General features: G+C 38.4%; 1 protein-coding gene across 5 annotated transcripts in view; it reads right to left on the bottom strand.

Annotated features, from left to right (window-relative positions):
• The window catches only part of CTPS2 (CTP synthase 2), an 80,264-nt gene that overhangs the window by 46,862 nt on the left and 16,890 nt on the right, over nt 1-16,512 (bottom strand). For all 5 annotated transcript variants that reach the window (XM_064499702.1, XM_064499712.1, XM_064499707.1 and 2 more), the window contains 6 exons: nt 13,590-13,741; nt 13,197-13,329; nt 7,508-7,596; nt 6,636-6,730; nt 5,653-5,715; nt 5,049-5,092 (listed from right to left, as the gene is read on the bottom strand). In XM_064499702.1, coding sequence (XP_064355772.1) covers nt 5,049-5,092; nt 5,653-5,715; nt 6,636-6,730; nt 7,508-7,596; nt 13,197-13,329; nt 13,590-13,741 — 576 coding nt within the window. The remainder of the gene's footprint in view (nt 1-5,048; nt 5,093-5,652; nt 5,716-6,635; nt 6,731-7,507; nt 7,597-13,196; nt 13,330-13,589; nt 13,742-16,512) is intronic.

The raw sequence follows: 16,512 nt of genomic DNA, 5'->3' as shown, positions 1-16,512 counted from the left end.
TAATATACAGGTATGTATAGGAACTAAGCTGCTTCAAATTAAAACATTCACTACATCTGGCACTGTTTTAACCTTTTCATTGCATAATTCCCAGAGACACATGCATTTTCAATATAATTCATGTAATTTTATTTATTTTACTTACTTTACTATACTACTATATTATTTACCTTATTAAGAGGAAGTTAGTGAAAAAGAAGAATAGAAGCACACTTTGAAGAAAAATAATACAGTGGATCAGGCACTAATGCTACCATAGAGCTTGAAACTGTGGACTGAATTTTAACACCAACGTCATTCATTACCCTGATAAATCAGTTAGGCTCAGATCCTCAGAGGACTTAAAAGATTCAAATTAATTGCAAAGAGTATCCAGTGCATTAGAGACTCCATATGAGTGTTCCTATCCGCTCTGTAAAATGAGGATTAAAGCACTTCCTACTTCACACCAGTGCTGCATGGACAGAAACCTCAAAGGTTATGAGACTCAAACATGATGAGTGTTCAAACAGACCATTGGACCATACTTCTACACAAATCCTTCCATTGTTTCTGTAACTTATGTTTCTTTAAGGAAAAAATATCCTCATACTTACTACTTTTTTGTAGGTTATGAAGACATTTTTATTTGTCTTAAATTAACAATATATTTTGATTTCATATCTATGTATACCACACAAGCATTTGCTTCTACAGATCCTTTAGCTACTCAACACACATACATAATACCACAGAACTACAAGAGGTGTTTCTGCATGAATGACACATGGGTTCCTTTTAATTTATTAAACAATATCAGAAATTTCTGAGTTCAATCAGGTTATACTGACATTCTGAATAGAAAAAGAGGGCATCAGCAAACAAGCATGTTATGACAGTGCCACCTACTGGCAAAATCTATTTCTGCACAATTTCTATAGTTCATAGAAAACGTACTGATTTTACTCAGTGCAGTATCTGAAATCTCATCATCCTACACAAGATGCAATAGGCTGTGAAGAACCATGGTCACAATTAAAATTAGCTTCTTTAAAAAAAAAAAAAAAAAGAAAAAGAAAGTTAGAATTATCTCCAGAAAGATTAATTCTTGCAAGAACAGTATCAAATGCAGTTACAACAGAATTAACATAGAACATAATGAAAAGGCTCATCAGAAAAATGAAAAATCAAAGTTTAACAGTAGAGGAAGGGAACAGAAAAGAGGAGGGATATGAAACAAAACAAAACTCAAAACTTTGTTCTGCCACCCAGTAAATAAAGTTCACTAGCAGTTTACACACTATACAGAGTTCATTTTTAAAAGAAAATCAAAAAATGATCATTTGAAACAAAAAATTCATACTAAACATTACTCTCAAGCTGATGCATTACTTTTCTGAAGAGATTTCTTCAAAGCAAAACACAATAATAATTTATCTATCATTATTATCCAAAAGGCTGGAAAGTGGAGCGGGAAGCTTAAGAATATATAACTAAACATGACCTTCAAATAATCAACTAAGCCGAGATCAGGAATCTGGAGGACTGTGATCAGTGCTCATATACCTGTGCCCTCGTATACCATTTTCCCTAATGAAGCCAAACCCATATTAAAGAAAAATTGGACCCAGAACCTTAAATAGAAATTCTATCACTATAATATGTACGCTCTGGTGAGTACTGAAAAACGCTGTCAAATTGAAGCTCATTGTTTTTTCTTCAGAGTACACACTTTTAATTCAAGCCTAAATGAATAACTCCAATCTATCACAAAAATATCAGATTTCAAATCTCTCAGACACAGCTTATAATCCACATCTTGAAAATATTTTCAAACTCTATATTGCATTTCCTCTAAGTTTTCATTACATAAGTATTCATATTTCGGAATATTGTTTCCTCTAGTATTTTGTTTAAAACAAAATTTTGGCTATGCTTTACATCAGTAAGTCATTAATTTTCATCTTCTTTTTCTCAGCATGCTAAATCTCAACACTAAAATACTTGTAGTCATTTGTACATCAATATAATTTCTATGAGTATTCCCCAAAACAAGCGAACAGGGTTATACAGTTTCACTCCTGTATAAGGTGACTCATAGATGCTTTTGCAGAATCCAGATTGAGTAACATTGTTGTAATAATAGTCAATAGAACAAGAAATAGAACAGCTAAAATAATACAGATTATTAGTTATAGGCAACTCACTACATCTGCATATGTAATTGTGTACTCATTATTGTTCAGAACAGAACAAGTCACAACAGCTATCTCATCACACAAAAACCTTTACAATGCTCAAAATCTTTACACTAATACAGACAATGTTATTCTGTAGTACGATAGTGTGTGCCATTTTAATTGAGAAGAGTTACCAGTAATGTCATTTCTCATCACTTCAGTCACAGTTCTTGAAATATCTATATTTCCCTTGTGTAATTCTGAGTCACATGATGGCATGAGCTCAGTTTTGTTTTAATTAAAAAAAAGAGAAAGTTCTAAGTTTCCACAGATGCACAGCAAAAGGGTGAAAACAACTTTCAGAGATTCAAAATCAAAAGGCAAATAATACAGCAAAGTACACCAAGATTTTTTAAACATACTTTGAAAGAAAATCTATTAATTTTGGTGCGTACAGTTCTATGTATTGGAACGCTTAGCAAATGAAGAAAGGAAGCAAGAAGTTGCATATTCTATGATTGCCCGAGTCTCCTTGCCAAACTGCATATCTGAACTTTTTTTTCTTCTTCTTTCTTAAAAATAACAGGAAATACAACTGCTGCTTCACCTGTGCCTTTCCCCTCCCTCTCCAGTTTCCAAAGGAGCAGGAACCAAAAGAACATTGCTATGGTCCTAAGGTAGCACTCAGATGAGTCACACAGTGGCATCACAGGATATTATCAGTGCTGATAATGGTGTTTCCAGTCAGCCTTCATGGATAATGAAACATCTACATCATCTCAATAGTTCACAAGCTCCATTAATGTATTTCTATTTCAATCATTTTTATTGATTTATTATTATGAATAATAATATCTAAATACTTTTCAGCACAACATGGACTCTGCTAAAACAGATCATTTACAAGTCATAATTATTGATAGTGCAAATTTCCCCCTTAGAACAATTTACAGCTGTTTCCCACCCAGAACTAAGATGTCAAAGGTCAGATCAAGATGTTGAAACATGACTGGTAATCACCAATTTCACTATCTAAATGCAGCCTGGAACAAAAGAGTATCTGTTATATATATTGCAAGCATATTGCTTCACTTGTACACACTATGTTAATCTTCCATTACACATACATTCGTTCCATTATTTTCTTTATTTTATGTCCACGTAATTCTCTCTGTAACATATAAAACTTGCTTGTCCTAGAATGCAAACTGTTAATCACTCAGTCAATTACTTATGCAATAAAAATTTCCTCCTAAATATAAGTTATTGTACTAATACACACTACTGTTACTACAGTAACAGAAGACACTGCCAGCAGGACTGCAGCAGACAGGCTTCCATATTCCAAACTTCAGAGATGGGAAAACTCGCTAAGCGTAGAGCTCTGCATCCCAGCCAGCCGCTACGAACAACCCTTAGAATGAATGGAGAGGAACCAGCACTTCCACAAGACAATTCACCCCTTTCTGAAGTAGGCTTCTAAACTACATTAGCTGACTGTATTGTGAAAGGGTGACTAGCTGAAATGTAGTCATGTGAAGTTAAATGAGACATATCCCACACTCCATGACTTTAGGGGCCTGATAATTAGAAGTCTAATTTACATCACGCAGAAGATTCTACCACCAGCCAGCAAAGGGGGCCCAAAATTGAATGAACTGTTGTCTGCAGGTATTTATCTCTTCACTTATTAATGAGGAGACCAACATGCCTAATTTAAACCACCTGCTCCCACTATCAAAAGTAAGGAGGTACTAATTCAAGGACAAATGATTTTTATTAGAATTTAACAGCAGAAACTTTCTGCAATTAAAAAAGGTCACAGTAAATAATATGAGGGTAACCATGAGCCCAAATTGCCAATCTGGTGATCCAAATTAGATCCAAACTTCTTTCAAAGAAGTTGATACTGATTCAGACTCACAGTTAGCAAGGTCTATCAGTTGTTCAAAGGATTAAAAAAAAAATTCAGTACTTCAACAGAATGTTTCAGTCATTGCCTACTGAAGCACAAAAGCTTGAATTACTAGAAAAATAAGGCCAAATATCCTTAAAAACTGCAGATGTCACTTTTTATTTAGTGGGTGAAGTATGCCAAGTGAATAAATACACGGTACTGACAGAAGAAGAAATGCTGCTCTCTCCTACCCAGCAACAGTGGAATGTCCTGTGCATCTAAAACTGGCACTAAAAAGCACTACAGCCAAAGATGTCCCAGAATCAGCCTTCTGTACTAACTGCTACCCAAAAATTTGCAGTAAGTTTTCAAAATCTTCCATATTTTACAATACATTGCTATTACCAAGTTGACCCTTTCAAAGAAAAGGTATGTTCTCCAGTATACTCAAGAAGGGCAATGAAAAAGACCTCTTCCAATACCAGAACGACTGCATTTGGCATCAAATTTAAGTTTATTTTTGTCCATCTGAGAACATTTCCAAACCCCACCAAGTTTCAGCTGCATGTCTCAAACTGACTAAAACTCTGAAGGTCTCTAATTTACATTCAAGTTCAGACCAGATTATCTCTCCCACTATGCATAAAAATACATGGAAACAACATTGGCAAACACGTCAAATGCTTTACAACTCTCCTATTTGCACTTTGTAAACTAAGCACAGGAGACAAAAACGTATTTTTACTTTCAAACCCCCCAAAACTCCTCTGAAGAAAATGGATACAGAAACAGTAGTTTATCACGAGCAATCCATTAATTAATCAGTGAAACAGAAGTTTACACCTTACAGTAAGATACTACTTCATTTCCCACATGTAGTTTTCTGTTCACACATAAAATACCTAGACAGTCTTTTTTTTAAACAGAGATAACTACCTTTTAATACAAGAGTATGTTCACAAAACATATGCAGGAGAAAAATCAGTACTTACAACAGGGTTTTTTGTGTCAGGGTCAAATTCTGTAGAATTTGCATCTGAAACAGAAGTTCAAAACAAACACAATACATTTCCGTTCTCCTACAGGCACCACAGATTCACCAGAACAGTTCTATGGCATTTTAGGGCTTGTGTGCATTTCCAGCTACAACCTCATAGGTGGAAACACTACACATGCTGCAGCACTCTTGAAGCAATCAAAGGAAGCATACGATCTCAGTCACTACTGCTGCAACTTCTATAGTTTGGCCACTCCAACCAATGAAAGAATGCAAAGGCAAATAAGAAAATCACATCTCACTTTTTACTCTACACCACTCGCATGCTCCAGAGAAAGACTACAGAAGTTAACTTGAAACCTACTTTCACCTACACTTCTGAGACCAAAGAGCAGGTTTCAGGCAACTTGCGTAACAGAAGTTCCTATTCCTTTGTACAGAAAGGTAGCATAGGCTGCTTAGTTCTTGCAACATGGTCATTTTGAGTTAAGTATCTAATATTCGTAAGACCTATACACTAGATTAATAGATATACATTGCACATTTAGAATAAAATCTCTTCTAAGCAAATCATATCCATGCTAGCATACAGAGCTCACCTTTCCAGTTCAAACAGTTTCTTGCAAACTCCACAACTGCTAATTGCATTCCCAAGCAAACTCCTGTAAGAGGAAACAAACCCCCCAGAATTTAACAAGATAAAGAGCAGGACTGACAAAGTACCCACCGCTCTGTCTCAAACTTGACTTTTTATTTAGAAATCTTGGTACCTAGTGTATATACACAAACTTTCCAAAAAGTTAAAACAACAAAAATGTCTGGTCAACCTAAAATCCGCACTTGGAAAAATTCAAACCTGGCATACTGTGAATACATGTGACATAATGAAGTGCTTTAAACCCTTTTAAAAATACTGGGTTTTTTCTTCCCATCTATTTGAGCAATAATTACTGTAAAGCTAAATAAAAGCCAAAAGCCTAGGTATGTCCAAATTCAAATTTTGCTTTGGCAACTAGCTAAAGTAGTCACTATTACTTACAAAATCATAAAAAGTCTAAAGCAGGAACCAAAGCTTCAGAGGCACGTACACAAACAGCACAGTTCATAGGTCAGATGGGTTCTTTGGACATTAGCATAATAAGATATATCACTAAATCAACATAAATTATTTAATATAACAAATGTGTCCATAGAGATCTATGTTTTGTGTATACTGATTAATAACTGTAATGATGCTGTTTTAATTATATTGAGAAGAAATGATTTTCTAGATAAAACATCAAACAAAGCCTTTGGGGAAAGGACAGTCTTTTTCTTCTTTCCTTGTATAGCACCGTAGTACATGACCACAGGCATTACTTACAAGGCAGATATTCACAATAGGACATCTACTTCCACAAGACAGGATCCTTCCCTAGTATAGTTCATTTTACTCACTGACCACATCATTTAACAAGCCCTCTCAATTGTTCTAGCAGATTTGGTTTTTTGCTTTTAACAACTATACAGTTTTTAAAAATCAGATCAATTAGCTTGCTATACATCTCCAAAACACAGTAATTTCCAACCTTCATTATCTTACCAAGAAAAGGTTTTTTCTTTGTTCTTGCCCAGGAGATAGCTTGGAGTTTGCCTTCTGTTCCCCTAATTCCAAACCCTCCTGGGACCAGAATGCCGCTGTAACGAGAGCCATATATAAAGTGACCGACATGTAAAATCAAGCCAGCAAAAGAAATCCATGCAAGAAGAAAGATTTTTAGGTTTCAACAAAGCAAGCACAGTGTAGGAAATACATTCCAATTCCTCAGTTCAACACGAACATGCCTGCTTTGTATTACCATACAGAATACACAGAATATAAATTTAGAGACTTCTGTCTTATCTTCCTATCCTAGTTCTCATCTGACCAACCTCATCCTTCACAGCAAAATTCACATTGCTTAAATAAACTAGCTATATATTCATCACTTTAGGATCTTAACAGCAAAACCTGATGGCTATTAAGTAAATCTAAATGAATGCATTTTGGTAACTTATAATAACATCTCTTTACATATGCAAACGGAAATTCTGACAACGATGACACTCAAAAGAAGAGATTTGCCAAGCGTCACAAGTGTTTACTAGTCCAAACACAGCTTTTATCTAACCACCTTTTACTGTGATACGTGTTGACAAAGAAAAATTATTGACAACTGACCTGCACTCTAAAGAAAGTCTTTTGCCTAGCTAACCAAAACACCGCAGCTGGTCTAATGAGATTAAAACAGAGTTTGAGGATACAGCCTGATGCTATAATTTGCTATGTCTGATGCTTATCACCATACAAGTCCATCTCTTTCCGTAAGTGACACAACTTTGGATGCACTGAGAAATGATTCACTGAAGCATTTTACATCATGTAAAGTAAATCACAGTCCACATTTGGTATACAGAATACCTGACGCCACTTACTCTGCTTTGCACAGCTTTTGCCATGCCTGGTGATATTTCACTGGGTTCTCAACTTCTGTAGAATGTTCAAGTTCTATCGAGTCTATGTACTAAGAAAGAAAAATATGCAATGAAACAGTATTTCCTTCCACAGAAAAAGCAGCATACACTGTATAACCAAGTTCTATAGCACTGAGACAAACCTACTACGTTTTTCAAATAAATTTCCCCGTAGACCTGTAACAACCACCATGAGGACCCAGTATTTGCTCTAACTAGTTGTAGCAATCCATCCCTGCTTCTTTGCACGTGGCTTGAAAGTGCTGCCTGCCTCCAGTCCTCATTCTCCTACTCTCCAGGCAAGCAGACTTGCCAGAGTGCTCTACAGCTGCCCGCTTCCTATGGAAATCAAGGCACCAACTGAAGGACGGTGCTGACCTTATCCTGACATCCAGCTGGGACGCGGCCAGGGTGTTCACTTTCGTAGCTCTTGGGTGCAACAGTTTTTCTAATGTTACTGTAAAACTAGATAAACCCAGAATGTCTAGCCTGTAAGAAAGGCACTACTGTGGATTAATGTGAAAACACCAACTGTACAGAGGGCGCCAACCTCATCATATGCTCTACCAGAGATCTTACATCAGTCTCTATTGCCATTAACAAACATGGTTCCAGAGGTACCAACAGAGCAAATGACTAGGTGGTTAACTACTGCATTGAGGACAAAATATCCCGGTATGATTCCTGGCTTTGACACAGTCTTTTTCTGAGAATAACATAATTAATAACATCCTGCTGTAGGCCATTATAAAAAATAAATAATCTGGACTGACAGAACTCATTTGTGTGCAGAGAAATGAAACCAAGGAAAAGACTGTCTGAAGTTTTCCAGATAAGATAGGGTTGCCTTCTAGCAAATATTTTCTACTTTTCCGTACTCCAAAAGATATCAAACAATGCAACAGAGTAACAACATTCATAAATAGTTTTTGTTCTATACTAACAGGATAGTATGGATAGGCTAAAAGGATAGTTTGTCATGCTGGGTGGTTGGAGGAAGAAACTAATTACACTTAAAATTAATTCTGGTTTCCTCATCAAACATATTGAGCCAGCACATTTATCACTTTTAGGAACACGATACATTTTAGCATTCAGGTATGTGGATGCTAGACTAGATGTCTTCCATGTTTTTGTTAAAAAGAGTAATTTACATGTCATAAAAATTTTCCACTGCGCAACTACCAGTATAAGACACTATTCAGAATTACAGATTCATGCAGGTTGGAGGGGGCCTTGCGAGTCTAGCCTAACTACCTGCTCAAAGCATGTCAAACTAGAGCAGCTTGCTCATGGTCATTTCCAGTCAAGATCTGAAAACCTCCAATGCCAGAGATCTCACAGCTTCTCTGTGCATCTGTTCCAAGGTTTGACCACCCTCATGATAATTTTTTCCCCTTTTATTGAGTCAGAATTTTTCATGTCCCTAATTGGGTCTGCTGCTTCTCAACCTCTTGCTGTGCACTTCTGAAAGGAGCTTGACTATGTGTCTTCCTCACCCTTGCTGTACATACAGCTGTATGATAGCTGTACACAGCATTAAGACCTTCCCCCGCCCCCAAAAAGCTTCCTCTTCTCCAGGCTGAACAAACCCACCTCTCCCAGCCTCTCCTCACATGCCATGCACTTCAGCCCCCTGATCTTGGTGGCCTTCCTCTGAACTCACTTCAGTATGTCAGGGTGTTTCTTGTACAAGGAGCATAAAACTGAATACAATAGTCCAGGTGTGTTCTCACAAGTCCTAAATAGAGAGGAACAGTCACTTTCCTAAGCCTGCTGGCTACACTCTTGCTAACAGTATGGCCCAGGATGCTGTTGGCCTTCTTTACTGCAAAGGCACACTGTTGGCTCACGTTACACTTCTTGTCTAGTAGGATCTCCATGTTCTTTTCTGCAAGCTGCTTTTTAGCCAGCCAGTCCCCATTCTGTACTACCGACAGGGTTATTCCATCCCAGATGCAGGACTTCGAATTTGCCTTTGTTGAACTTCATGAGGTTCTTCTCAGCCCATTCCTTCAGCCTGTCAAGGGCCCTCTGAATAGTAATCCTGCCTTCCAGGATACCAACAGCTGTCCCTAATTTGGTACCACCCTCAAAATTCCTGAGAGTGCACTCCATTCAGGTCATTAATAAAGACATTAAACAGTATTAGCTCCAGTATCAGTTCCTGAGGCATGCAAATTAGATCAAGCAAGCTAAACACAAGTTGGATTTTGTATCGCTGATCACCACCCACTGACCCTGACAGTCCAACGAATTATCCACTCACCCTATCATCCACTTGTCTGGTCTCTGTCTCATCAATTTGACTACTAGATACTATTCCATTATCAAATTTCTGTGTCACAAGCTTGGGCTAAAGTCAAGGTATACAACTTCCTCTGCTCTTCCTGTGTCCACACAACCAGTCATCTCACCACATAAGGCAATCAGATTGGTCAGGCACAATCTGCCCTTTGTACATCCATTCTGCCTGTTCCCAATCACTTTCTTGTTCTTCACGTGACTAGAAAAAATGTTGAGGATGATTTACTCTATAACCTTCCACGGGAACAAGGTGAGACTGACCACCTGCAGTTCCCTAGATCCTCCTTCTTGACTTTCTTGAAGATGGGTGTGACATTTGCCTTTTTCTAATTATCACAAACTTCCCCCAGTTGCTATGACATCTCAAAGTTGGCAAGTGGCTTCACAGTGACATCAGACGGATACCACTGGACCTCAGGACCCTGGGATGCATCTTGTCTAGTTCCATGGACTTGTATATATCCAGTTGGTTCCAGTACTCCTTAACTGTATCTTCTTCTACAGTGGTAATGCTACATTCCCACAAACTCTGTTAAGAGAATCAGGGGGCCAGTGGCCAGACCTGAACAGTGAAAATCAAGACACAAAAAGCATGGAGGACCTCAGCCTTTTCCACATCTTTTTTTACTAGGTCCCCTGCCCCATTGAGCAGCAGGCCCACATTTTCCTCAACTTTTCTTTTGTTGACAATGTACTTAAGCAGCCTTTCTTGTTGCCCTTCTTCGCATCTGCCATTAGTTCCAAATCTAGCTGAACTCCATCCCTGCATGCTCAAGTAATGTCTCTATATTCTTCCCAGGTAGCTCATCTCCACTCCCACCTTCTGTGTACTTCACTTTTGCATTTGAGCTCAGTCAGGTGCTTCCCGTTCATCCATGTCAGCCTTCTGCCATTCCTGCTTGACTTCCATGCTTTGAGATGTTGTCCTTGAAGATCAGCAGCCCTCTTAGGCCTCTTTGCTCTCCCATCTCCCATAGGATCCTGTCAGACAAATCCCTAAATATTTGAATTGAACTGAGGTAGAACTTAAGTAGTCCATAAGCCTGGTACTAACCCTATACACAAGGAGAGCACCTCACCCAGTCACAGAAGGTTTCCTCCCTTTTGCCAGGGGAAAAAAGCCAGCTTTAGCCTTCAAATATAAGCTATTATCCCTTCCCCAAGCTGAGGGGTTTTTTTAATATATTTTCCATGATACATACTAGGTGGCTTCTTAGTCACATAAACACATAATCCTTACTTGAATCAGAGATACTTTGTAGCAGTGAACACCATGCATAAATTCTTCACTATGTAGAAAAGTATTTCCTCTTATTAAACATGAATTTGTTCTGTTTTCTTGACTGGTCCCCTAGCTGTTTAACATGATGGGTAGCACTCAGTGCTCTATCTCCATACTATCCAACATTTGGTATGCTTTATAGTGTCCTACTGTTGGTGTCCTCCAAGTTAAGCAGTTTCAATTTTTCTTCCTTTTCTTTTGAGAGGAAGGGTCCCCTTCCCCCTCCCCAGAGAATAAATCAACCCAAAACAGAAATACAGAAAGAATACTTCAGATGTGCTTCTCTTTGTGCATCTCTGCATGCTTCCCCTTTTGAAAAGGTTCTGGAGTGGAAGCAACAATGAGAAGCAGAACATGAAGGATCTGCAGCTGACTGATGTGCCCCACAAGAGGCAGAATGATACTGAGAGAAAACAATCGGCTGATTTCAGAGTCTACAACAGGGCAAGCCACAGTGTAAAGTATTCTACATTATCATAGGTTGATGTGCTTCCTTCACCATCTGATTAACAGCTCATTAGAGCCAAGAAGTGATGGGAGGGTACAAAACATACTTGGATTATCTTGGTACAGGGCTAATCACCTGCTTTACAAAGTCTTTAAAAAGCAAATACCTGAAATGCTGCATTCCTGCTGACCTGTGCTCTCAAGCAAACAGAAGTATGCTGCCAGGTTTCTGATGTGAGGAACTCCCCCCCTCAGTACTCTCAGTGTTTCACAGTTTTGGGGGCTTAACATCTTCTTTCAAAAGATTCCAATGTACTCCCATACTCTGTGCTTCATTAAAGAAGTAAACAACATGTGTACCCTTGGTTATTCTGGGTGCTCCCACTTCTTTTTGGGGGTGAATGGACTGAGCCAATGGTACGGTGGCTACATTTTTGGTCTGCTGCCTTTAGTGACCTATTAAGCCATCCTGGATGTTAATGACCTTCTTTGTCAAAAATCAGTTTGTTCCTGCAAGAAATCTAGAGTTGAGTGGGAACAGCCTGATTTCCTTACACAAGCATCGTCTAAGCATCCCTGCACAGCTTTTGACACCTTGAAATCTTCACTCTAAAATCTTCTATTTTGTTATATCACCAGAAAAGGAATGATCAAAAAAGCTCATTTTCAGCAGTTACTGAAGTATATAAACATACAAACAGGCTTATATCAGAAAAGGGCAGAAACCAAAACCTACTGAGTACAGCCTGTAACTGCCCACTTTGATGAATTTTTCTAAAATCATGTAGTGATATCATACTAGAGCAACATGTTGTTACTGATACTTTGTGACCTCTTATTACTGTTTTGCTATGGTAAGTTACCAAAATGTCCTCTGTACCCATTAACTGATACTAACATATACTTCAGCACTGCTTCTCTGTTCCAGACTTGCCAACCCTAGCAACAAAATTCGGCAATGGAAGCAGATAGTTCCACCAGTAAGACAGCTGGTAACACTTTTTCATGTAGAGTTCAATGTTCTATTTCTAAAGTGAGAGGCAATTTAAGTCATTAAATAGTCCTTTATTTGAGGAGGTACCTTCTTGGAAAAACTAAGTTTCTGGCCCAATTCTGATGTCATTACCCACGAACACTGAATAACATGTCACATCATGGAGAATCTTGACAAAAAGATATTAGGCTGCTCCCAGAATATTATCTGAAGTTAAGAGCAGCAGCAACTTCTGACACCATATTTTACAAAGAAGCTTAACTGCTTTTTAATTTACTTATTTTGTCTTGTCTTTCTTGGGATGATTTCACTAACATGAGTAGTCTCATTAGAACAAATAAAACTTACCCTTCCTAGTAAATCAAAATTTGCAGGTAAAGTCTGTTTTTTCATCAGATTCAATGCTAGGTAACTGCAGTGTTCTTTTCAGATAAGTTTAGTTCCCTCTTCCCCCCCCCCAAAAAATCTCTAAAGACTTCTTAAAAAGTGAAACATGTATAGCTATTCTGTATTTACCTTCATGATTCATTTCCTAATTAAATTTAAACTGCCTCATGTGTTGGGAACTAGCACAGTGTATTCAAAGTATTCCTGAAAGCAAAAAACAGACATATCCTCACCATTAAATCCAGTTTGTGATTAATTGCCAGCGCTGAGTGTTCCAGAGCCTTGAAAACAGATGCATAGCAGTCACTTAGTTTTGTGTACTTGCCAACGAGAGCTATGGAACACACCTTCAGCAACCTTTCATACCTGACAAAAATAAGTTTTCTAGTTATTACTTTAGTTTTCACAAAGAAAGCTCTTTAACAAATGTTTGCCTTGTCTTTAACCTCACAAAATATCTTCTAAAATCTCAAAACCATCCATGTTTTTAAACCCAAAGCATCCTCAGGTGCTGATCAGCAGCACTCTACCAAACCCAGCAGTCCAGTTTGGTCACTTCACAGCAACTAAGAATCTCACTGATTGAATTCAAACACTCCCCAAGAGAGTAGCAGGACTTAGAATACCTGTCAGCCATTTTCTTCCATTTCATTAGAAGATCACTTGGCTGGTCATCAACAGGTAAATTTAACCTCTGTTTAAAATACTTAATGATGCCTTGTTCCTCCAGCAGGATTGGTACTCGGTAAGTGGAAGAAACATCATGGATAAATATCACCTAATAAAGAAAAGCGTAACATAAAAAAGGTATCTAAATATCTTTCTGTTAAAGAATAGCGAACTGAAACTGTCTAGAGGTAGCCGCTTAGCACAACTTATATAAAACTTGCTTAGCATGAGTAGCTAAATTTGCTGAAGCCTTAGGCCGCACTTAGATAAAATAATGAACTTTTACTTAGTCCAGTAAGAAAAGGGCCTCAGAGCTGGTTCAAGCCAGGAAGATAAGGAAGTTACAAGCAGTCTGCGTTCCTGTGTCTCACACTCCGAAAGGGAGGGTGTCTGCAGGAATGCGTCTCACACTCCGAAAGGGAGGGTGTCAAGGCTTTGAAATAAGACCAGTGCAGGGCATTAGGACCTTGAGGGACAAAGCCTTAGCTCCCTGCTGGGGCAGTGTTAATTGTTATGATTTAGAATCACCTCTTCCTCAGGACCTTGAGACACAACAGTAAGACCCGACAAAAACAGAGGTACAACCATCAGCAGAGACCGCAAAAAACAAAAATAAGGAGAAAAACAGCTTACCTCAGAATGACGATGAGACCCAATGAGGAGCAGGAGACCCCAGACCAAAAAATTACTATTGGTCTAACTACCACGTGAGGGGTGGGAAATGTAAGTTGAAAAAACTATAATTGCCCAGGATTTGTTTATGTTAGGGTCCCTCTTTAGAGGCACCCAGCTCGAGCTGTAATTACTGCACGCGCATCATTAAAATTTAATTATTTAATTTGTTTTGATTTGGCTCTGAAATTTTCTGCGGGAACCTAGGGACAGGCCCTGTTATGGTGGCCGACAAGCCTAATTTCCATAACATTTCACAGAAAACATACATTCCACATTTTGTATACTACATGCATTTTGTATCCTACACATATTATACTTTTCACACACTTTTCTGTGAATGAGTAGGGCAATACAGCCAATGTTTAAGGTTCCACTAAATCTACAATGAAAATGTTACCCTGAAAGTAAAAATGGGTTCCCCTTCTTCATCGCAACATGGTAAAAAACACAGGTTGTCAAGCCTATCAACATGTCAGTTTTAATACAAACATCTGGCCCCACAAGAAGTCATGTTTGTTTAAAAAAAAAAAAAAAACTTTCTTCTTCTCTCACAGAAAATAATTACTGGGAAAGAAAGAACACAAATGGAACCTCACAAAACAGATTCATCTATATTGTGATAGAATCTCCTACAAAGGAATTGAATTAGATTATGTAATTAAATGATGAATGTAGCCCATTCACGGTTTGTTTGATTAAGAACATGTATTTATAAACAGTGTCCAAGCTGCTTACAGTTAAGTTCATTGCGTTTAGCCTACATGAGACTGTAGAGTTCAGAATCCTGACCACAAGTATCTTCTCCCTGATACACATGAGAAATAAAGGATGCTTCCTTAGTTATCTTTACTTATTTTTAGTCATCAAGTAAGGTACGTACACACGCCTCTCTGTGTGCCCACTCAACACCAAAAAGAATAGGGCAGCCACAGCCCTCCTACAATGGGAATAAGGCTTATCCAACTGTTCTTCCAAACTTGACAGCTACAAGCTACCATCTTAAGGACATAATATTTAGAAAGAACCACTGGCTGCCCTGAGTTACAGTCTTGCTGACCATGGAGATTGCTAAAATCCTGAAACACGCCAAAGACACTGCTTTTGTTTCAGTGGCACATACTTGGAAATGAGGGGGAAGCCACTCACCAGCCACTTGATAAAAGTAAAACAAAAAATCCACTTAGAGGAAGTCTGTGACAAAACAGCATATAATTAGTTATGACAGCAAAGAAATGCAATGGGGAAGGTGAGCTAAAAAGCCTGATCCCCTTGAGGTAATAAACCACAGTTCTAGTCACAAACTAAATCTGCAGCTTCTTTTCTGCCAGCATTGAGCAAAGCTCCAGTAAAAAGACTGATGATGCATCAAATCCTTCTGATGCGTAAAATCCAGGTTCATTTTAGGAAATATCTAGAGATGTGGTCTTTGTACTATTCTAACTACAGGGAAGGACATCTTGAGTGATCTAGTCAACAGAGCTTGAAATTCATGGAATCTGTGATCTCTTCTGGAAAGACTGTTTCAGTGGCCAGTATCTTCAGAAATCCAGAAGTGGTTCATTAATTTTAAGACACACAGGGTAGTTAAAGATGGCCTTGCAGAATTCCGATGGCAGCAATTACAAAAAGAAAAAGATAAGGCTGCAACAGAGCATGTCACCTGGACAGAATGACACTGCATGTCAGTCCACTGGGCCTTACCACCCAGGGCACACCTATATTACGCAACACAGTAGTACTCTGTATAGAAATCTGAGCTAATCAGAACAGTACAGGAACAGTGCAGCACTCCGCCCAAACTGATATAGCCAGCTTCTCATGAAAGCTGTGAGCAGTACAACTACCAAACTTCTACACCCAAAAGCAAATCTTTGGAACAATGCAATGCCATGCAGAGAGCTCCTTTCCTGAGACTGAGCTCTTCTGGAAGCTCAGGTACGCATGGGACTCTTGGTATGGTTATGCTGGTGAGTGGAGGGTTTTCCAGAAGGTAGCTCAAAAAGGTTGTCTCCTATAGATAGTAAGACAGAGATGGACAAGGGGCAAAAAAGTAATGGCCACACTGTCCTCTATGTCTTCATCTGAGATCTTACTATAAAAAGATCTATTTCTTACACATCTGCAGAGAGGTCAACACCGACACATATTTGAAATATAGCATCAGTGTTAGCATCTATTATCCTTTTAACATTATCTGTTACACTA

This window comes from Dromaius novaehollandiae, chromosome 1 (assembly GCF_036370855.1).
Source record: "Dromaius novaehollandiae isolate bDroNov1 chromosome 1, bDroNov1.hap1, whole genome shotgun sequence".
Classification (NCBI taxonomy): domain Eukaryota; kingdom Metazoa; phylum Chordata; class Aves; order Casuariiformes; family Dromaiidae; genus Dromaius; species Dromaius novaehollandiae.
The sequence above is the reverse complement of the archived record's forward strand: the minus strand, read 5'-3'. Positions and strand labels throughout refer to the sequence as shown.